This window comes from Ceratotherium simum, chromosome 5 (genome assembly GCF_057802395.1).
Source record: "Ceratotherium simum simum isolate JZ-2026a chromosome 5, ASM5780239v1, whole genome shotgun sequence".
NCBI lineage: Eukaryota > Metazoa > Chordata > Mammalia > Perissodactyla > Rhinocerotidae > Ceratotherium > Ceratotherium simum.
The window spans coordinates 41805239-41827654 of NC_141904.1; the positions used below are offsets into that span (position 1 = coordinate 41805239).

General features: G+C 43.5%; 1 protein-coding gene across 2 annotated transcripts in view; it reads right to left on the bottom strand.

Moving 5' to 3' along the window:
- The window catches only part of SCN10A (sodium voltage-gated channel alpha subunit 10), an 89484-nt gene that overhangs the window by 24661 nt on the left and 42407 nt on the right, over window positions 1–22416 (bottom strand). For both annotated transcript variants that reach the window (XM_087431719.1, XM_087431720.1), the window contains 5 exons: window positions 19807–20045; window positions 16901–17074; window positions 4792–5151; window positions 2796–3242; window positions 1284–1421 (listed from right to left, as the gene is read on the bottom strand). In XM_087431719.1, coding sequence (XP_087287845.1) covers window positions 1284–1421; window positions 2796–3242; window positions 4792–5151; window positions 16901–17074; window positions 19807–20045 — 1358 coding nt within the window. The remainder of the gene's footprint in view (window positions 1–1283; window positions 1422–2795; window positions 3243–4791; window positions 5152–16900; window positions 17075–19806; window positions 20046–22416) is intronic.

Consider the following 22416-nt stretch of genomic DNA (forward strand, 5'->3'; position numbering starts at 1 on the left):
GCTGTGGGGGCCCTGCTGCCCTCCCGGCAGCTCCAGCCCTATAATGTCTCCAGATGAATTCAATTAGAAGTTGAAGCTGCTCTCACATTAGTAAACCTGATAGCTTGGCTAATGGACCCAAATGGTGGGGTGCGTCCCCATCTGTCACTGTCAGGCCCCTCCCTGCCTGGTCAGGGTCATGGACAGAAAAAACAAAAACAAAAACAAAACCAATACCCAGCAGTGGTATACTGAAAACATCGAGCAGAGAAAACTAGCCAGGGGAGTCCTTAAAGGGCTCAGCAGGAAAAACGACGTACATGAAGAAGGTGGCAGCCCTCACCCAGCCAGAACCGAGTGGCTTGTGTTCACCCAGGGCCCCCAAATCCCATCTCAGCCCACCCTCTTATCGCACCCTGCTGGGGTCAGCCTGGCCCAGGGGCACACAGCCAGTAGCTGACATTCCTCAGGCTGAAGGGCTTGATAACTTGGGGATGAATGATGTCTCCCTTATCTTTGCCCAGCCCAGTGCCTGTCCGAGTGTCAGCACTCAGTGGCTAGGTGTCAAGTTAAATTCCTGTGTTTAATACAGTGCTATTAAAGACGCTAAATCTTTACAGACACCTCTTTCCCTACAGCTTGTTTTCTTCAAATGTTTGTAGTGAAACCACCAAGTTTATTTTTACCTCCTGTAAGACATTCCTAAACCCTAATTCTTCTTCCTGCTCAGTCTGTGGAAGGCTGTCAGGACAGTACTCACTACAGACAGCCTCTCCAGAGCACCAGCATGTTTTTGGCTAGAGAAAATGATGTGGACAAAAGAAAGCCGAGGGGGGGATCACAGGGAAGACTTCTTCACCCACGAGCAGCTCCCACTTTCATCCGCTGGCTCGGAAAGATACTTAACTTTCTCTGTGCAATGTCTTTTGTTTCCTTTTTTCTTGGCTGTCATTTTCTGGGCACTTATTCCATTTCAGGCAGGAGCTAAACGCTTGACAAGCAGCATCTCATTTAAGGTTCCAAAGAATCCTAACAAGTAGGCTTTACATTTGGTTTCATAAATGAAGACACGGAGGCTCAGAGAGGTCGAGCCACTGGTCCTCGGCCCCCCAGCTCGTGGAGCCTCACTCTTCCCACTGAAACCGTGCTGATGAGCCCAGAGGTGAGGAGGGACTTTAAAAATTCTCAGGATGAGACACGAGGTTATGCAGTTGAGTCTGGAATACCCCATCTCCAGCTCCCACCATCCCACTGGTCGGTGTCTGGCAGGCTGTTCATCCTCTCCAGGACGCTCACATACCTACCTCTGCAGGGGCCTGAGCAGCAGCCTCGTCTTTCCACTTCTCACCCAGGTATGGAGCCAGGTCCTCAGAGGACATTCCAGAGCCTGGGCTCCTGGGTGCCAGGTGGTCCTCACATTTCCCGACTTGCTGCAGCTGCTCCTGCTAGTGAGAGAGGGTCCCAACTTGGTACCTGTGCCTACCCTCAGCTAAACACTTCTAAATTTGAAAATCTTGTACCTCATAGTCTGCCAGAACTAGGGACCTAACATAAGCAACTAACATACGTTTATATACATACATACATACAACACTTGTATGACTTGGGCATGGAGACTCTATGGCCAGATAGATCTGTTTAACTCTTGGCTCCATTACTTACAAGCTATGTGACCTTAGGCAAGTTATTTAACTTCTCTGATCTTCATTTTTCCCATCTGCAAAATTGAAAAAGCAAGATCTACTTCATTTGGTTATTTTTATGACTAAACATGTTAATGCTTGTAAAACACTTTGCATGAAGTACTTGGCTCAATAGATGTTAGCCATGACCATTATTACTTGTCTAGAGGTCACAGTGGTAGTGAACTTGGCCATCTGGAGTCCTCCAAGAACCCCAAAGTAACTGAAAATGCCTGTGACTGGAGACAGCCGTCACAGAGTTCATGTCCTTTTCTCTGGGGATGGTGACGCCCTGCCCTCGGCTGTCACCCAGACAAAGGCATGTAAAATATGGCAGCTGATAACAGCAGCTGCTGGAACACAAGAGAAGTGACAGCTGCAGGGGAAGAAGGCTATGGAAGAGCTACAGACTCAAAGCACAGCTGTCTGAGGCCACTTAGTGGCCTGGCCAGCAGCCCTGTGTATCCCCAGGCCCCACAGGAATCTCTGCCTTCCCACATTGTGCAGAAATGTGGGCCCCGAGTCGTTGAGAAGAGGTTAACAAGAGTTGATACACCAGCTTAAGGTAGTAGGGAACTGTGCAAAGTATTCAAAAATATATATTACCAAAAGGCTTAAATGTGCTTTCAATTCTTTTGTGTCAAAAGGAACAGGTGTCATTTCCCTGTGACATCCCTTGCTGGGAAAAGCAGGATAAATGAATCACATAATGATCAGGGCTCCTTAGGCTTCTGGTGAAGATTAGATGAGCCTTGCTCTTGGATAACATCCTGTTCTTAGAGGAATCTCATTAGCATCTCACACACAGAGCCTGAGTTGGGTCGAGCGAAGGGCAGCTGTGTGAAAGACAGTTCCCAGCACCTCAAAGTGGCCTGAGGCTCCAGTGCTGCCCTGCTCCCTGCTTGCCTGGGGAATTCTGACCCTTCCAGGCTCTGCCCAAATGCCGCCTCCTCTGGAAAGCCTGGCATGGCTTATGCTTCCTTAAGTCAAGGGCTCCTATGCCCAGGACTCTTCAAGGCTGTGCCAGCTCTGATGTTGGAAAACGTCGTATCACAATTTCCCTTCTGCCTCGGGTCACTACAGCCCTGAGGCCCCTCCCTGCTTCCTGTGGCTGTCCCATGGGACAACTCTCACCTGTCCTTGGGGGATCACTTCCTGCCTGGAGCTCTGAGCATCCTCCTCGCCATCCTCCTCCAAATCCTCCAGGTCGGATTCACCCTCGGCAATGGGCACCGAGACCCATATGTTAGGATTGGTGATGAAGTCACTGTGGTCATCCCTGGGGCCTCTGGGAGCCGGGAACCCTTCAGGGCTCCCCATGGCCACGCTGGCAGCAATGTGGTTCTCGGCTTTGGAGCTTGAGTGTGGGAGTTTCACTACCAGCTGGTGCTCTGCCTTGGGCCAGGGGAGCAGGCAGGGCCTGCTGAAGAAGCTGCCAAGGGCCTTCCTGGTGCGACGGCCAAACACCTGGATCCGTGCCAGGGCCATCTGCAGCTTGTTCACCTCCCCATCGTCCTCTGGGGCTGTGAGGTTGTCAGCGCTGAAAGAGTTCAGCAGCAGGGCGATGAACAGGTTGAGCACCTGGAGAGAAGAAATGGAAGGGAAGATCTCTCAATCAATGAGCTGAGCCCCTCCATGGCCCATGAGGTCAGCAGCCGGATGGCAGGACAGCCACACCTGGGCTTCTCCCTGCCCACCCAGGATGCTTTCCCTCTTGGGGGAATGGGCATTCTGAGAGCAACTGAGAGGAGCCTTGAGGATGTTCCAAGTGACCCATCTCATGTGGACAAGGCTTGGAAGTACATTCTCCATCATAGAGGAGGATCACCCCCACCAAGCAAAGGGACATTCAGGGACAAAAGAGAGGAGCAGGCATGGACCTGCCCTGGGGCCACCCTCATCTGCCAAAGCCCCGGGTTCTATTCCTCACTCTGGAATCCCAGGCACATCTCTTCACTGCTTCCAACTTCATGTTCTCCACCTGTAAGCAGGAAATGGGGATGCCCGACCTTTCAGAGTGGTTGTGAAGAGGAAATGACATGAGGGACGTAAAAGCGCTCAGACAGGCAGACTTCCTGCCTGAAGGTTAGGGCCCCCTGTGGCTCTGCAGGCACGGTGAGCTCAGACTGGAAGAGAGGAGCTTTGGCCAGCCCCCCACTTGGGAATGCGGACAGAAGGCATTTCTGGCTCAGGGACTCTGGTGGGAAAGACTTTGAAGAGTCTGGATTTATTGTTTCATTCCGTTTTTTGGGTTAGCTTTCTCTTGTCTGTAAGACCCTTACTGGAAAAGAATCTAAGTTGGTTGACTTCCAGGACAATGAGAAAGGGGCTCCTGGAAGTCCACGTCCCCCACAGGCAGCCAGTGCCGGGAGGGCAAGGGCACCCAGAACTGCAGTGGTGGAGACAAGCTACTGGCATAGAGCCTGGCTGGGACAGAAGTGTGCTGGGCCAACTGGCAGGAGGGTCTGCAGAGGGGCTCCCCCCAAAACTGGGAGTGGATTTTGTTATTGTCATTGTGACGCTGGATGTCGTCTGTGACCACCCAGCTTCTCTCTTGCATCTTGTCCCATTGTGCGGGTCCTCCTGTTCCTATCTAGGACTTGTGTAGCTTGGGGAAATCAGTCAGCTCTTACTCCATTGAAGAAAAATGTCTTCTGAGATCCCCTGGAGTGGGAAAGGAAATTTTTCCTTTAACAACTAACAGCTACCATTTATTGAGTTCCTGTCATAGCCCGGACACTGCACTAGGCAATTTGCATATGTCATCTCCTGTAATTTAATTCTCTCAGTAAGCCCATGAGTAAGCACTATTTTCTTGATTTTAAGGAAATTAAAGCTTGGGTAAATTGTCTCTTGGACTGGGTCACCCAGCTTTACTAGTGGTGGAGCTGGGATTCTAAACCAGGTCTTTCCTTCTCTGTCATATGTGCTCATTCCAGCAAGTCAGGGTGCCACCCAAGGGACAGTTCTTATAATGTGGCCCACATGACTTTGAAAAGTTTGAAAATGTTTCAGTCAGGGAGGTACAATGTGGGCATAAAAATGTGCCGTGACAAAGTTGTTTAGGATAACCCAGGAGTCTCCTCCATTGCCCCCTAAGACAGGGCCCCCATTGAGGGTTAGCACTCACCACCAGGTTCCCCAGTACCATCACCGTCAAGAAAAGGATGAGGCATATGGATTTCTGGCCTACTTGCATGCAGGCCCACATGTTCTCAATCCACTCTCCACAGAGGATCCGGAAGACGATGAGGAAGGAATGGAAGAAGTCATACATGTGCCAGCGCGGCCATTCCTCATTGGGCACGGAGATAATCTTCCGCTTCTTCTGGTAGTTGTTCCCGAGGAGCTGCTTGCCAACCAGAGCGAAGACAAAGACAATAATGGCCAGGATAATGGTGAGGTTCCCCAGAGCCCCCACTGAGTTTCCGATGATCTTGATGAGCGTGTTTAAAGTTGGCCAGGACTTGGCCAACTTGAAGACCCGCAGCTGGGGAGAAACAGAGACCGTATCAGGTCCTGGTGGCTGTTCTATCACCTTTCATCTCAAGTCTTGGCCAGAAACCAAAGGTCTGGGAAAAGCACAAGCAGCTCATTCCACTATTATGGGGTGCTCCCTGGAAGCTGCTTACAGAGCCCTTCCTTCCAGTGTCACCAGTTACTCAAAAATATGACTAGCCCTCTAGGGTCCCTATGTATCAATGTGCTTCACTGACTGTTCAAAGTCAGGGGTCTTACACTAGGCTGGTGGTCTTGCCACATGTACCTTATTCTGTAGTCACAGGCCTCCTGAATGTGGGCCTAGTCTATGGGGGATGGAGCTCACAAATAAGCGAGAACAGTCCACTTTGACCTGAAGAGAGGCTAGTCTCCTGCATGGAGGGCGTGAACCCCTGCATTTGAGACTTATTGGCTAACCACCTCTTAGAGCATTTCTCATCTTGGGGCTGTGGACAACATCTGTTGCCCCCACCAGCTCTGAAATGGCAAGTATCTATGATTTCACGGGCTCAGGATTCATATGTTTATTTAATTGACCAACCAAACTACCCACCTTATTGAGCACCAGCCATGCATGTGCATGGCACTATCCCAGCCTGTGAGGTGTGTGGAGAGAGGTGTGTGGACTCCTGCCCTCAGAGAACTAATGGTTTAGCTACAGAGAGAAGGCAAAGACCCAAAAAGTCTTCATTGTAAACTCAAATGTGTTAAGTCCTACAAGAGAGCAAAAGCACCATGCACAAAGATGTACAAACATTTGAAAAATACATTTGTGTAGTTCTCCAATTTTTTAGCTGTCATGGCCTATTTATGGAGCACCTGCTAGGAACCAGGCTCGGGCCTAGGTGCCAGGATGCTGTGCTGAACAGAATAGTGCAGCGACAGTTCTGTCACCCACACAGCAGTGAGGAAGTCCTGAGGGAGGATGTTTAATGCTCTTATACGGGATGTTCCACATCCACTTTTCCATGTGATGGGGGGTCCATGTTCACCTTAGCCCTGATCCAGAACTCATTCTCCTCATACTGGAAGCAGAGCTTAAAACACCAATTCTGTGGGACTGGACATAGAAGCAGCTGACAAACACAAATAAAAACCAAGTGTTAGTAACTGGACAGAGCCCTTTTGTGGAGGGCACTGGGAGTGTGCAATTTCCTTAGCAATATGATTGATAGAAGTTTCTGTTCTTACAGTAAACTCTGGACAAGCGCAAAAGCAGAGGCTGGAGTAGGGTCCTGACACAGGATAACAGCCACCCACCACACCACAGAGCCTTGTGGGGCATGACTGGGGACAGCGAGGGACACTTGAGGGGCACTTGGGCAAAAAGACTTGGGGCTGCCTCTCGCCTTAACTGCACTTGGCTAATGGTTTCCACTGGTTCCTTAGTTGGGGTGGGAGGGGGAGAGATTAGAAATGAATATCAGAATCCTCTTAGATAGCAGTTTGTTGTCCATAATCAAGCTTATGTTAAACTGTAAGCAAATTTTGTATAATTCTCATTATAGGGCATGAATAGAGTTGTCCTCTATTAACTCTTTTGTTGTCTTTATAAGGGCAAGAAAACAGGGTCCCTCCACTTGCTGTTCCAGAGATATCTGGGCTTGGAGGCCCCTACTATTAATCAGTCAGTCAACACACACTTACAGAGTGCCTGCTGCTGGGCTGTAGCACCCCAAAAGACCTGGCTGGCTCTTGCTGATGCCTAGAATGAGTGGTCCCCCATCCAGTTGCTCCCTGTGGTCTTTGCCCAGCTTAGCATTACATTAAAAGAATTTCTTCATATTATCACATAATATTTAAAAACTATTGCTTTTAATGTCTGCTGAATATTCCTTCACATTTTAACCATTTCTCTAGTTAATCTCATAATTAATATAAAAATTTCTATTAAGGGGAAAAAAGACTGGCAGGAAATAAACCTAGTTGGTAACATGGATATATTTGTATAGAAATATGTCCAAATATTTCTAATCATCAAGTCAAACTTTTCTTTTTCAACTTACTTTAATGAGGTTGCTTTACTTTTAGAATAGAATGAAAGGTAAGTCTAATATCCTTCCTCTGCTGGGGAAGTCACCACTTGGTGATGAAAGGGCCTTGCACTTGTGAAAAATATCAGAAGACAGGACAATATGGTAGACTACACTGGGCCCTCCTTAGCTTCCTCCTTCCATCAAAAATTTACTAAAAATGCTAAATAATAAAATCTTAAGTGTATTGATGATCTGTCAATAAAGTAAGTAATTCTTCAGCACTCAAAAATTAAATAAACATGGGAATTCAGAGATATAAACAGATTGCTGAAGCCAGCTTTTTCTCTGAGGACATTTGCAAAACTGAGTGAATCTGAGCATAGGTTTTAATGGTCTCATGAGGCATGAGGAGCAGGAAACACAGCCCAGGGCCTGGCTAAGGTAGAGAGTCTAACAGGAATTTCTCCCCCCATTAAGACTAGATCCCAAAGAGCTAAACCCTCCATGTAAGGACAAACCAGAAATAAACCCAGGAGAATACAAGAAAAATTAAATATCTACTGCCAGATACCAGGTAGAGGGGGGAAAGTTGACACTGAGAGTTTGGAACCCCAAAGTGGTGCTCACATAGGATTTTAGCTGGAATTCACACTATCTAGGTATTTCAAGCTGAGACTTCAATTTAGAGCAATCCTAGAAGGTGCCCTGCAGAAGTAAATGTAAATACTCTCTGAAGGAACCAGCCTGTATCTCAGGTCTCAAAGCATTCCCTGCCCCAAAGTGTCTAAGAGTTGCAGTAAAAAACCAACAAATACACAAATAATGACACTCTATGAGTGAGTAAGATCCTGGAGAAACCATAGATGTGGAAACAGCTATTCAATTTCCTCAGGTAATAAAATTATTAGCCGCGGATGACAGTATAATTAGATATAATATGCTTAAAGAAATAAAATACAAACTTGAAGGTATGTGTGGAGAACAAGAAACTATAAACAATAATCAAGAAGTTTTGAACATAACTAAATGGAACTTCTAGAAATAAAAAATATAACACTTTAACATCAAAAACTCTATGGAGGAGTTTCACATCAGATTTGGTACAGTTTAGGAGAGAATTAGTGAATTGAAGACATATCTGAAGAAAGTGTCCAGAATGCAGCCCAGAGAGATATAAGATGGAAAATATCAAAATTGTGTAGGAGACATGGAGGATAGAGCCAGAGAGTTTAACATACATCTAATCAAAATCCAGAAAGAGAAGAAATAGAATAGAGTGGAGGCTATATTTGTCCAGATAATATCTTGGAACTTTCCAGAACTGAAGAAAATCACAAATCTACAGATTCAAGAAGTCAATGAATCTTAAGCATCATTAATAAAAAGGAACCCATATCTAGACACATGATAATGAAATTACAGAACACCAAAGACAGAGAGAAGTTTTAAAAAGCATCTGGAGAGAAAGGAACAATGGTTAAATTGAAAGCTGACTGCTCATCAGCAACAACAGAGGCCAGAACACTGTGGAATAATATCTTCAATGAATTGAGATAAAATAACTGTCAACTAGAATTTTACAATCGTAAGAAATATCTCTCAAAGACAAGGGCACACTGAATGACAAATTTCCAGTAAACAAGATTGAAAGGTGACTGCCAGAAAGCACTCACTAGAAGAAATTCTAAAGGATGTGCTTCAGGCAGAAGGAAAGTGATCCGAGAAGGAAGGTATTACATGCAAGAATGTATAAAGAGCAAGAAAGTGCTAAGTATGAGAATGAATCTAGACAACATTGAATGGATACAACGATAATGTCTCCTGGGGTAGGGCAGAGGCTGGCTATATGGTCACCATTCACTTTTGCTCCTCTCAGATACAAAGGGAGACTGCTTTCCAGCTTTCCTTGCAAATAGTTGAGGTCATGTTATTGGGTTCTGGCTAATGGAACAGAGATGGAGACAGAAGTAATGTATGCTACTTTCAGGCATAGCTGCACACTTTCTCTTCCCCTCCAGTGGCCATCGGAGAGCCCACCCATTGTAGATGGTGTCATCACACTGTCCTGGATCCCTGAGTCACTACTTGGAGCAGACACTCCGGGAAAGCTTCCCAACCAGTGTTGAATATGCTGTGAAACGTAAACCTCTATTATGTTAACTCCCAGATTTAGAGATTGTCACTGCAACTAGTTGCACTTCTCTTGAGTAGTGTAGAAATTGGTATATTGAAAAGAGCTGTTGCTATTTCAAAAACATCAAACGTGTGGCACTGGCTTAGTGATCTTGCGGTGGCAACAAGGAAACCGACATAAGAAGGCTTGGAAAGTGTTGATCTGTGTTGCAGTGGCAAAACTACTGCCTGCAATAATTCTGGGGCAGATCATGAGCCTCGTGAGCCAGCAGCGCTAGGGGAAGGGTTTATAAAACAGAACCTTATCATTGTGTGTCAGTTGTAATTGGTTACGTTTGTCAAGATGTCACAAGAAGGAGATGAGCTCAGGGAATATTTGCCTAATTAATAAGAAATAAAAGGAAATAGAATCCAGAAGTTTAGAGCCTTGAAAGTTTAGGCAAATACAGTGCTTTTGACTCCAAACAGTAAGCAATGGGGTTAAGTCTTTAAGGGTTGAAGACCAGTTAAGTTTTTCAATGAAATGAAGCAAGTCTTAGCAAAGATTATATTAACGGGGTAGCCACCATTTGAGAGCCACCAGTTGAGAGAGAAAGGCATGGGGATAAGAAAGCAAAAAAAGAAAGTAGAATTGAGAACTTTATCAAAGAAAGCACTATCGGTGTGTGGGACACAGAGGGGTCTGAAGCCATCTAAGTTTTGAAGGAATTGTATTACAAAAGAAACCATTAGCCCTGACTGAAAAAGTTTTTGACTGTCTCCAAAGAAGATATACAGATGGCCAACAGACACATGAAAAGATGTTCAAAATCACTAACTATCAGGGAAATGCAAATCAAAACTACAATGAGATATCACCTCCCGCCCGTCAGAATGGCTATAATTAACAAGACAGGAAACAACATGTGTTGGAGAGGTTGTGGAGAGAAGGGAACTCTCATACACTGCTGGTGGGAGTGCAAACTGGTGCAGCCACTATGGAAAGCAGTATGGAGATTCCTCAAAAAATCAACGATAGAATTACCATATGATCCAGCTATTCCACTGTTGGGTATTTATCTAAAGAACTTGAAAACACCAATTTGCAAAGGTACATGCACCCCTGTGTTCATTGCAGCCTTATTCACAATAGCCAAGACTTGGAAGCAACCTAAGTGCCCATCAAGGGACGAATGGATAAAAAAGCTGTGGTATATATACACAATGGAATACTACTCAGCCATAAGAAACGATGAAATCCAGCCATTTGTGACAACATGGATGGACATTGAGGGCATGATGCAAAGTGAAATCAGTCAGAGGGAGAAGGTCAAATACCGTATGATTTCCTTCATTAAGTAGTAGATAATAACAACAATAAACAAACACATAGGGACAGAGATTGGATTGGTGGTTACCAGAGGGGAAGGGGGGAGGGAGGAGGGTGAAAGGGATAATTGGGTACATGTGTGTGGTGATGGGTTGTAATTAGTATTTTGGTGGTGAACATGATGTAATCTATGCAGAAATAGAAGTACAATGATGTACACCTGAAATTTTTACAATGTTATAAACCAATGTTACTGCAATAAACAAAAAATTAAAAAAAAAAAAAAAAAAAAAAAAAAAAAAAAGATAAAATGTAAAACAAGCCTTGGCCATCTTTCCACAGACAGGAGGCAAGCTTTGAAGGTTGTATGGGTTTCGGATGCGGCAAAGTCACTCCTCGGAGTCCCACCTAGAGCTAGAAATAAACCTTAATTGGGTTAAGCTACTGAGTTTGGGGGATTGTTTGTACAACAGCTAGAATTATTTATCATTGATTAAGTCAAATACCTTTTTAAAAACAAGATGAAATTAAAATGCTGAATACAGTAGTAAGTTGGGAAGGGGTAACTGGAATGAAAAATAAAGATTTTAGCTAACTTTTGGCTTTGATTAAGTTAACTACTCATGCTGTAATTTCTAAGGTAACTACTCAAAGAATAAAAACAGAGTATTTAGTTTCCAAAGCAATAAAGGAGGGAAATGGAACAAGGAAAAAAACAGTCCAAAATAAATTAAGAAGAGAAAGAGAGCGAGAACAAAAATACTAGAGGAGATGAAGCAAATAGAAAACCCAAAATATAATGATAGCCACATACCCAAATATATCAATATTCAAAATAAAATAAGTGGACTAAATGCTTTGGTTAAAAGACAAAGATTTGGATTGTCAGAACTGAACAAGAATACAAAATCTGTATGCTTTTTACAAGAGATATATAAAAACCATAAAGATATACAAAGGCTGGAAGTAAAAGGATGGATAAAGATATGTCAGGCAAATTCTAAAACAAAAGAAAACATGGTTATTTAATTAATATGAGGCAAAAGAGATTTTTAAGGCAAAAAGCATTTCTAGTGGTATAGAAGGTCAATTCTTATTGATAAAGGTTTCACTTTACTGGGAAGATATAAAACTTAATATATGTATGCATTTAATAACACAGCCTCAAGATAGAACCATAAGGAGAAACAGATCATGCCATAATCATAGTGGGAGATATTTTTATACACTACCCTCTCGGTAATTGCTAGAACAAGCAGACAAAAATAAGCAGAGATATAGAATATTTGGACCACCAATGAACTTTCTCTACCCAATGGATATATGCAGAGTATTGCATCCTACAACTGCAGAAGACACATTCTTTTCAAATTCATAAGAAACATTTTCAATATACTGAGCCAAAAGGAAATTATCAATAAACTTCAAAGCATTAAAATCATAGTGTATGTTCTCTGACTATAATACAATTAAGCTAGAACTCAGTAGCATAAAGATAACTAGAAATACCACATATGTTTCAAAATTAAGAACTATGCTTCTAATTAACCTTTGAGTCAAAGAATAAATCAAATTTGAAATTAGGAAATATTTAGAACAAAACAATAAGGAAAATTCTGCATATTAAAGCAGTTCTTAGAAGGAAATTGAGGTCTTAAATGAACATATTGGAAAAGAAAATAGGTTGAAAATTCCATCTTAAGAAGTTAGAAAAGAATAAAGTATGTAGAATGGAGGATGTAATTAAGATAAGATGCAAGACTAATTGAAACAGAAAACATCAATGAAGTAGAGAGGATCAACAAGCTAAAAGTTGGTTCTTTGAAAAGACTAATTAAATTGACAATCTTTGGCAAGACTAATAAAAAAAGATGACAGAAAGCACAAATCACTATTTTTAAAGAATGAAAAAGGTAATATAAGTACAGGTGATATAGACCCTTAAAAGATAAAAGCATAGCATATACAACTTTATGCCAAGAAACTTGAAAATTTAGATAAGAAAATTTTTAGAAAAATATAACTTAAAACCAAATTGAGAAATAGAAAACCTGACTAGTTCCATAGCCACTAAGAAAATTTAATCAGTAATGAAAAATCTTGACCTCCAGATGGCTTTATTGGTGAATTCTACCAAACCTATAAGGAACAAATAATTCCAATCTTACCCAAAGATTGGGTGTAGAAGAGAGAACTATTCCTCACCTCTTTTTATGGAGATTAGCATAACCTTGATACCTAGATACTAAAACCCAGCAAGGACAATGCAAGTAAGGAAAAATCACAGGCCAAGTATTACTCATCAATATGGATGCCAAAGTTTTAAGCAAATTATTAGCAAAGTGAATCTTCCAATGTATAAAAATGTATCATGATCAAGTTGGGTTTATTGAATGCAAAGTTGATTTAACATTAAAAAATCAATTAATAAAATTCACCACTTTAACAGATTAAAGGAGAAATTATCTTAATACATGCAGAACAATTGTCTAATAAAATTAAACATTTATTCGTGATAAATATTTTTAACAAAAGAGAACTTCCTAAACTGATAAAGGTTTTTTTTCAATCTCTAAAAAAACCTGCCACTAATATCAAACCTGGTGAAATATTGAAAGTATTCTCTTTGAGATCAGGAAAACAGCATGGATGTCTGCTATTACCACTTCTTTTCAACAGTGTGCTGGATGTCCTAATCAGCACAATAATGTAATTTAAAAAAAACCAAATGATATAAGGATTAGAAAAGAAGAAATAAAACTCATTGTTTGCATATAACATGATTGTATAAAAAATTTAAAATATTATATAGATAAATCATTAGAATTAATAAGAAAGATTTCTGGATACAAAAATATTAAATAGCAAATGCTAGCCAAACAAAACAAAACAAAACCAGAAAAGAACATCAAAAAGAGATTTCACTTAGAATAGCATAATGAACTAAGGAATATCTAGGAATAAATCTAACAAAAGATATGGAGAAAATCCTTTGTGGAGAAAATTATAAAACTTTATGGAGAAATTATAAAAGTATTAAAAGATTGAAATAAATGGAGAATATGCTATTTCCATACATTAAAAACTATATAATGTCAAGATTACTTTTATTCCCAAATTGTTCTATAGATGATTGCAGTCCCAGTAGAAAAAAATCAAGTTTTGTGTGTATGTGGATATGGAACTTGGCAGGTTGATTCTAAAATAAATATGGAAGTGCAAGGGCCAAGATATTTTTGAAGAAATAAAACAAAGGTGGGTGACTTGCCTTACAGACACAGACATATTCAAGGCAAGTGCAGTAATTAAGACAGCGTGGTATTGGTACAAGGACAGACCAACGAATTAACGGAGCAAGGGTGTAAATGATGAGAAGATAAGCAATGCTTCATTGAAAGGGAGGAATAAGCAAGAATGAAGATACAGAATTTTCATTTCTTCCTTTTTTTCCTTTTTTTTCCTCTTCTTTCTTTCCTTCCTTCCTTCAATCAACAAATGTTTATTGAGTTCCTATTTATGTGCTGGGCCTTGTGCTAGGCCCTTGGGATAGAATGGTAAACAAGAAAACTCTGTTTTTTGTCTCATAGACTATCAGGATAATTGTAAACTGTGAAAAAAAGGTTAGTTTGATGAAAGAATCTAACTTTAGATAATGTGGTTGGGGAGGACCTTTCTGAGGAGGTGACATGTGAGTTGAGCCAAGAAAGATGAGAATGAATGAGCTAAGTAAAGAATGGGGGAAGAGCATTCCAGGCAGAGGGAATAAACGTGCAAAGGCCCGGAGGCAGAAACAGCTCTGTTATGTGTGAGGATGAGAAAGGAGGCTTCCCTTGCAGGAGCAAAGTGGGCAAGAGGAGACGTTTGGAGAGGCAGGTAGGCCCTGATTATGCAGAACTTTGTAGACCATCACAAGGACTCTGGATTTTATTCTCAGAGCAATGGGAAACCACTGAAGGGTTACTTGTGAGAAAGGTACCATACTGACACAAGACAATGATAAGAGGAAAAACTGTGTGTATGTGTGTGTGTGTGGGGGGTGGGTGGGTGGGTATATGAGAACTCTCTGTACTATCTGCTCAGTTTTTCTAAAAAAACCTAAAACTGTTCTAAAAAACAAATCCTCCTAATAAAAAATATGAAGCTGACGATCTGGGCCATGTGAATTTTCTGCTGTCATGTCCACAGCTCAGATGCAGGCATGGCAGAGGGAAATATTTGGCTTCAACGCCCGGGTAGGGTTTTGCCAAACACAAAATTGTGAAGGGGCGGAGGGGAAGGTGGCTGAGTTTGTTTTCAAGGGCATAATAATATTGATGGACCATGAAATCTAAGCCAGGTAATGAGGGAAGTGGAGATGGTAGGGGCGGAGGACTAAAAGACCCCAAGAAAGTGTTGGGTTGGTGGCCGTAGTTGGGGAACTGTGAGTTGATCCGCATGTTAAGATCAGGAGGCGGCAGGAGGGAGGGACCTGGGGAATTCTGTAGGTTCAGGCTGTGGAGTACACCTGCCTATTTTTGGTTGTTTGAGACTACAGACTTCACGGAATCACAGCAAAAGCAGCATGTAGACTTTAAAACACCAAGCTTGTGTTTCCTCAAGTGTACCAAAAATGTTTATATTTTATTAGGAAACTAACTTCAGGCCCTCCTGGGGCATGGTGAGGATGGAATCTTGCTCCCTCAATGTTTGTGCATGGAGGTCTTCTGTTGACCATTGGCTTAGGTGCCTGCCTTTTGTCCTCATTTTCCAGATACTTAGAGAAATCTGTCCTTCTGAAAATGTGATTTAATTCTGATCTTCTCAAGTTTTCAGGTTAAGGATAAAGAGCTCTGCAGGCTCACTGTGCCCTTCTCCTCCACAGGGGGAGGAGGGCACCATCATCTCAGGCAGAGTCGTCAACCAATGGTGCATGGCACAAATGCATCCAGGACAGGCTTTGTTTGGCCTTTAGAGTGTTTTTTAAAAAAATTGGATTAGTAGCCAATGTTAAAAATATTCACATAAAAATCTAGATTTCTTGTTTCTCATGAAAAATTGGAAACTATGACAGTAATGGACAGGGCCACCTCTTTGGCCTAAGTCACACTGATTTCTGTGTCTATGTCCCTCCCTGGAGTTGTGCTGGCTCTGCCGAGGCAGGACTGAGTCGTCCCTGCCTGTTTACATGGAACAAATATTCAGTGCCAATATCTCTTCCTTGCTAGTTTTATTTCATCGCCTGCCTGGTTCCTATAGGATTTGAGTTTGCCACCCTGGTGCAGGTAAACCAACTCCAGGAACTCAGTGTTATTTTGCTGGCTCCCCTGTAAGGGGACCAGCAGACTTTCTGGCCTAGAAGTGGACTTAGTGAGATTGCTGGGCACTCTCTCCTTCATGTCTCTCCAAAGCTAGACACAGGGCCCCTGGTTGGCACTGAGAGAATACTGAGAACAAGGGTCCAGTGCTAACAAGCCACACCATTTCTTCAGGCCTCTTGCCCACTCCCAAGTGTGAGCAAGGCGCCACGCTTCCTCCAGATGGCCTGGGGAACTGGAAGACCCCAGTGACCCCAGACTCTCCTCCTGGAAATCTGACAAATCCAACAGCTGTGGCTCTCATAAGAGGGAGTGACCAGCCAGTGGGCAGTGGGGCACCAGTGACTTGAATAGGGAGCTCCTCCTGTAGAGGGCATCCCAGAGCTGAGTTTGGAGAAGAGCCGGGACATGAGGCTAGTTGGAGGCAGTTTTCGAGGTACGTGAGACATTGGGGCTGTGATTTGGGCACCAGGGGATCAGGACGACGTCCTTGAGGCGGGAGGAAGTGGAACTCCGGAGTCAGGCAACCTGGCTTTGAGATGCAGGTCGCTTGGCAGCTGGGAGGCTGTGGGTCATCATTTAACCACTCTGTGTCTCAGTTTTCCTCCTCTATTCCTGGGGATATTAAAAGCAACTCTCTCTCAGGGTCACTGTGAGCATAAAACGAGGCATGTTATGTCAGAGGTTTACCACTGTGCCCGACACAATGTCAGTGTTCAAGAAACAGTAGCTGCTATGATTATTGTTCTTATTGTTATTTGAAAGAGAAGAGGAGGGTGCTGGGAAGTCCTCTCTTGTGCAGGTGAGGGGACCCAGGCCCAGAGAGGAGAAGGCATGCCCCCACTTTGAGTAAGTGGAGCAACAAGTCTCCAGCTCCCAGGAGCCATGCCCTGCCTCCCTCCCCCAGGGATAGGAGAGGAAGAGGGAGCTGGCTGGTGGTGTTCCCAAAGGACCGTGTCTGTTCCCAGGGGTGAGTCTCCCTGGATGTGGGGGGAGTTTCCCCAAGTCGCCCAGAGAGAACATTACCAGACGGAAGGTGCGCAGCACCGACATGCTTCCCTTCTTGGCGGCGCCCAGCTCCATCAGGCTCACAGTGACGATGATGCAGTCAAAGATGTTCCACCTCTTCTGGAAGTAATAGTAGGGGTCGAAGGCAATGATTTTGAAGACCATTTCAGCAGTAAAAAACACAGTGAAGACCTGCAGATGGAAACAAGGATCCATCTCAGCAGGATCTATGGGGTCAGGACGCAATATCAAATAGGGCAGCAGGAAAGTGTCTTGTTTATAAAATAGCAAATCCTTTTATCTTGTCTTTATTCAGTTTCTATATTATGTGCAGGCTCCCGAAAGATTGGAGATGGGAACACTCAATGTGGCCCATAGAGAAATCTCTGGACCCGTGCTCAGGGAATATGCATTAGAACCCCTGCTTCTGTGTTTCCCTAAGAATGGTGGTAGACGTGGAGTAAGTGGATAATCATCACGATAATAATTATTATATAATTATGTAAATGAGGCATCATTCTGGTTCAGTAGTTTAAAAGCATGGATTGTGGACAGACCCAGAAGCACAGACCCAGAAAAAAATTGCAGCTCCGCCATTTCCTAGCTTGTGCAAGCTTGGACAAGGAATGCATCCTCTAGGCACCTCAATTTCCTCATCTGTACAATGTGCATAAAATGAGATAGTGCATATGCAGTTCTTAGCAAAGGTCCTGGCAGATAGTAATTCATTGATAAATAATAGCTATTAGCAAGAACAATAATAATACATTGTCTCTAATATTCTTTCAGCTCTAGTGTCTTTAATTGTCTTAAACAGGATGGAAGTCTGACAATGAGAGAGGTCAGGACCAGGCTCAGGCCACGCAATAACCAGCAGGAGAGGGAGACAGATAAGGAAGAAAGCAAAGATCAGGGTCAGGCGCTTTTCTCTCATTTGCTCTCATCAAAGCCTCCGGCCGGCCTGGGAAACAGAGGTGACTGCATCCCTTTTACAGAGAAGGGACTGGCTGAAAGTTTAGGTGACTTGCCTGATGCCACAAGACTACAACTGTGTAATTCAAAGAGCATCTACTGAGTGCCTGTTGTAGAGAAGCAGTGTGGTGTGGCAGGGGGTGGGGTTGAGGTCCTGTGCCCTAGAGAGACTCAAGTCAACTCTGGCTCTACCTTCACCAGCTATGCCACCTTGGGCAGGATATTCAACCTCTGTGAGTCTTAGTGCCTTCTTTTGGGCTGTGAGGGTGGCTGATAAACTCATAGCATTGAGTGACATGGAGATAAGACTTATCAAGTCTCGGACTCATCGTAAGCACCAAACAATGCCTGCCTTTCTTTCTAAAAAATGGCGCTGTGCTCTGTCACAGGGGTAAAGCCTTTTCTCTTTCTTGCCTCAACTTCTCCAATGTAAAATGAGGGTGTGAGCTCAGAGGTCTCTTCCATAGGCCCTCTGTAGTCTATGCTGACTTCTTGGAGAATAAGCTCTCCCTTCTCTTTCCATTTCTTCTTTTCACACCAACTTTAAATAGAATGCCACCTCTTAGCTTAGGGGCTGCCAAAAGGTAAGGCATGCTGGTTCCACAGTATCCCAGAACCTACTGGAATCCTTTTTGCATCCCTGGATTTTGAGGGAGGGGGGAGGTTTCTAAGGAAGAGTGGTCACATTTTCTGAGACCCCTCCTTCTACCTAAATCTGCAGCCTACAAGGATTCAGAAGAGCTGGACAGTCCTGATGGACCTAGTCAGCCACCTTTAGTCGGGTGAACACTGGTGTGGAGGACCACATGGTGTAGGGTGAAGACATGGAGGCAAGACCCTGACCTTTCCAGCTTCTGCTGATCATGTGTGCGTGGGTGTACTCTCTTGTTCGTTCTTACGCACATTCCCATACACTCATACACACATGTGCACTCAACATGCACACTCTGTCACACACATCAGCAGGTCCTGAGAGGCAGTTTAGCCCAGGACTTGAGAAGTGTGAGCTCTGGAGCCAGTTGGCCTGGGTTCAAATCTCATTTCTGCCTCTTACTCACCTCTAGGACCTTGGGCAAATTATTTAACCTCCTGTGCCTCAGTTTTTCCATCTGTGAAAGGGAATAATAATAATACCTACCAGGTACCTACTGAGGGTTGTTGTGAAAATACAATGAGATACTCCATGAGAAGCATCTGAGACCATGTCCGGTCTTGAGTACGTGTTCAAATAAAGTTGGCTCTGTTATTATTCCTGTGAGGGGGCACAGGTTGAGGACAGTTGCTTTCCCTCTGAGTCAGACACTTTACTCAGCATGCAGTGAAATCCAGTATGGATTTTATCTTGTTAAAAGAAAATAATACTAAAAATTAATGGAGGAAAATTTAAAGTACCGTCACGTCTAAGCCAGATATGAAAGAAAAGTTCTGACTCCCTGATGCTTTTGTTACAACAGCAATCAGGTTTCCATGTTCCCTCCCTCTCAGTATCTTCCTCTTCCCTCTCCCACTCTTTGTGCCCTTAGACGGCAGCACTGAAAAACCACAGCCACTGTGTTTTGCAGTCATAAAAGCAATAAAATTGGAAGGAAACTTGCAAGTCTGTAGATTGTCTTTAGTTGGGAAAGGGACATTTATCCTCATTTCAAGGTAGAGGCAGGTGAGATCCGGAGAATTCAAGTGGCTGTCCTAAGTTCTGTAAAGGAGGAGCTAGCTGCCCCTAGATCAGGACTGTCTTGGTCCTCTTCTCTGCGCTTGTTCATCCCAAAGCAATTCCCACCAGCTCAGCCTGGTCCTCCAGACTTGACTTCCTGCACTCAGTGTCCACTCATCTCTCACACTGCTCCTCTGCTCTCAGCTAGGTAGATCAACACTCCAACAAATGAGGGCATGCTGCCACACCACCCAAAGCCCCCAACCATGACAGCCTAGGCGATGGCTGCCAGTGCACTCACAATGTTGCCTATCTGGAGCATGGCTTCAAAGGCGGGGCTCATGCCGTGGTGCTCCATGGCCATGAAGACTGTGTTCACCACGATGCACAAGGTGATGGTGAGCTCCGCAAAGGGGTCCGTCACAATCTCAAAGAGAAATGTCTTGAGCTTCACCCACGTGGGGCAGCACTCCCAGATCAGATACTTCTGAGCCAAGCTGGTCAAGCAGGGCGGGCATCTCTGTTCAGACTCCTCGAGTTCTGCATCACAGGTGTGGTCAATGATAGCTGTTAGCCATGTGTCACCTCAGAGCCCCATCCCATGGCCATCCCCGAGACCTTGCCATTACTAATAACTACCACCTCCAATCTCCACTTCAGCACCACCCCCCCCATTACCATTTCCTACTTTTTGAACTCCTTCAGTGTAGCAAGTGCAATCCAGTCTCCGTCCCATTCAGTCCTCCAAACCATGGGCCCTACTCTTTTTAACTGCCCATTGCCTATGTCTTGTCCTTACTTCTCAACTTACCCAGCTTAGATTTCATGTCCACCCCTCTATATACTCCCTTGCAGATACCCTCGATTCCCTTGCCCCTCTCTCCCTCCATTGTACTTGCTTGCAAAACCCCAGCCCTGAATAAACCCCACATGCAGACTGCTCTGCACCTGCACCCAACCAGGTGAACCTAGCTGGAAAAATACACAACCATGCTGACTGGTCCCGCTAGAGATACGTGAGTCCCCGCTTGTCACTGCCCAGAAATCCTGCTGCCTTTCTCCATTTCAGTCCACACCTTCAGTCTCCCAGACTAGCATTTCTCATCTCCTCCAGCCTCCACCTCTCCTTCTCTAAACCTCACTCTCTCTTGATGAGCTCCCTTTGATTCCCTCAGAATGCAGAATCACTCACCAAAGAACTTCCTCTTCTTCCTATCACTGAGTCTCCAAAGAATCTGCGAGTCCATCCCCATGTTCTGCTCCACGCCCACACAGTGCCTGAACTTGCTGTACTCCTCCCCTCTGTGCCGGGGCCCCTCCCTCTCACACCTACTCAAAGCCTGTGTCACCCCCCTCCCTCCCCTCTGGACCATTCCCATCAGCATGTGAACATGCTTTAATTATATCTCCACTTTTAAAAAGGTCTCCCTGGACCCATGTTATCCTTCATCTACTGTCCCCTTAACAGCAAAATTCCTCACATGAGTTTTCTACACTTAATTTTCTCCGCTTTCCCACTTCCTGTTCCCTCCCTGACCCCTAGAATCAGCCCTTTACCCCTTCTAAATTCAAATCCTCAATTTCTAGTCCTCACCTTACTGTGTCTCTCACAGCATTTAACAGAATTTATAATGCTCTCCTTGAAACCTTTTGTCTCTCTGGCTTCCAGGACATCACAATCTCTTGGTTTTTCTCCCATATCAGTGACTGCTTCTTCTCAGTTTCTATTCTTGTCTCCCTCTTCCCTTCCTGCCTCTACACATTGGAGAACTCAAGCATTCTCTCCTTGTTCTCACTTTTTTTTCTCTCTCTAGGTAATCTCATTGAGCCCCATGGCCTTAAAAAGCCATCTCTATGCTGATTCCCCTCAAATTATATGTCCAGTTTCTGATCTCTTCCTTAAGCACCAGGCTCATCTCTCTAGCTGCGTCCATTAAATCTCAACTTAGTTGTGTAACTGGGACCACCCCTGTGGAGGGCAATTGCATAGCTTTAGGTCTGTCTACAAATTCCACTGTAAGACACGCACCCAGCAGATATACCAGCCTATGTGGGCAAAGAGAGATGATGTCCATTGTTTATAATAGTAATAAAAAAGGAAAAAACTGGTAAAGCACGTTATGAAAAAGGATGAGGCAGATTTATTTATGGAGATATAAAAAAACTTTATATATATGTGATATGTGTGTCTGTGTGTGTATTTGTGTGTACGTGTGCTCATAGATGCATAGAATATTGCAAGCAGGACACAAGAGAAACTGGTGAAGTGCACCGGGAGCCTGGGGAGCAGGGAGGATCTTTAGTGGAAGGGAGACATTGTTGTCATTGTCTACACATGGTAGTGTTTGACCATTTTTTTGCTATATGCATTTTTTTTTCCAAAAGAAATGGGTTTATAGAAATAAGCATATGCTCCCAAATTCTGCTAACAGTTTCTTTTTCCCATAGGTCATTAGAAAATTTATATGTGGTCAAATTTATCAGTGCTGTTCTTTATGATTTCTTGCTTTCATGCTTTGCAAATAAAGCCTTTCTCACTGTGAGATTTGGAAAAAATCTATGTTTTCTTCTAGTTCTTTTGTAGTTTCACCTTTTTCATTTAAAATTTTGGTGCATCTGCAGTTTATTTTGAGTATGGAGTAAGATATTGATCCAGTTAATTTTTTCCAATATCTGATTATTTATATCAACACTATTTATTGCATAATACCTCACTTCCCAAAGGATTTGAAATTTCATTTTTGTCATAAGTTATTCCCATATATGTCCATATATTTTCATATGCATATACATAATCATGTGTCCATTTTTTTCCATAGATCAGACTATTTATTTTCACTATCATACTGTTATAATGACTTACTGTGGATTTATAATCTAAAACATTTGGTCAAATAAAGTAAAAAAATGA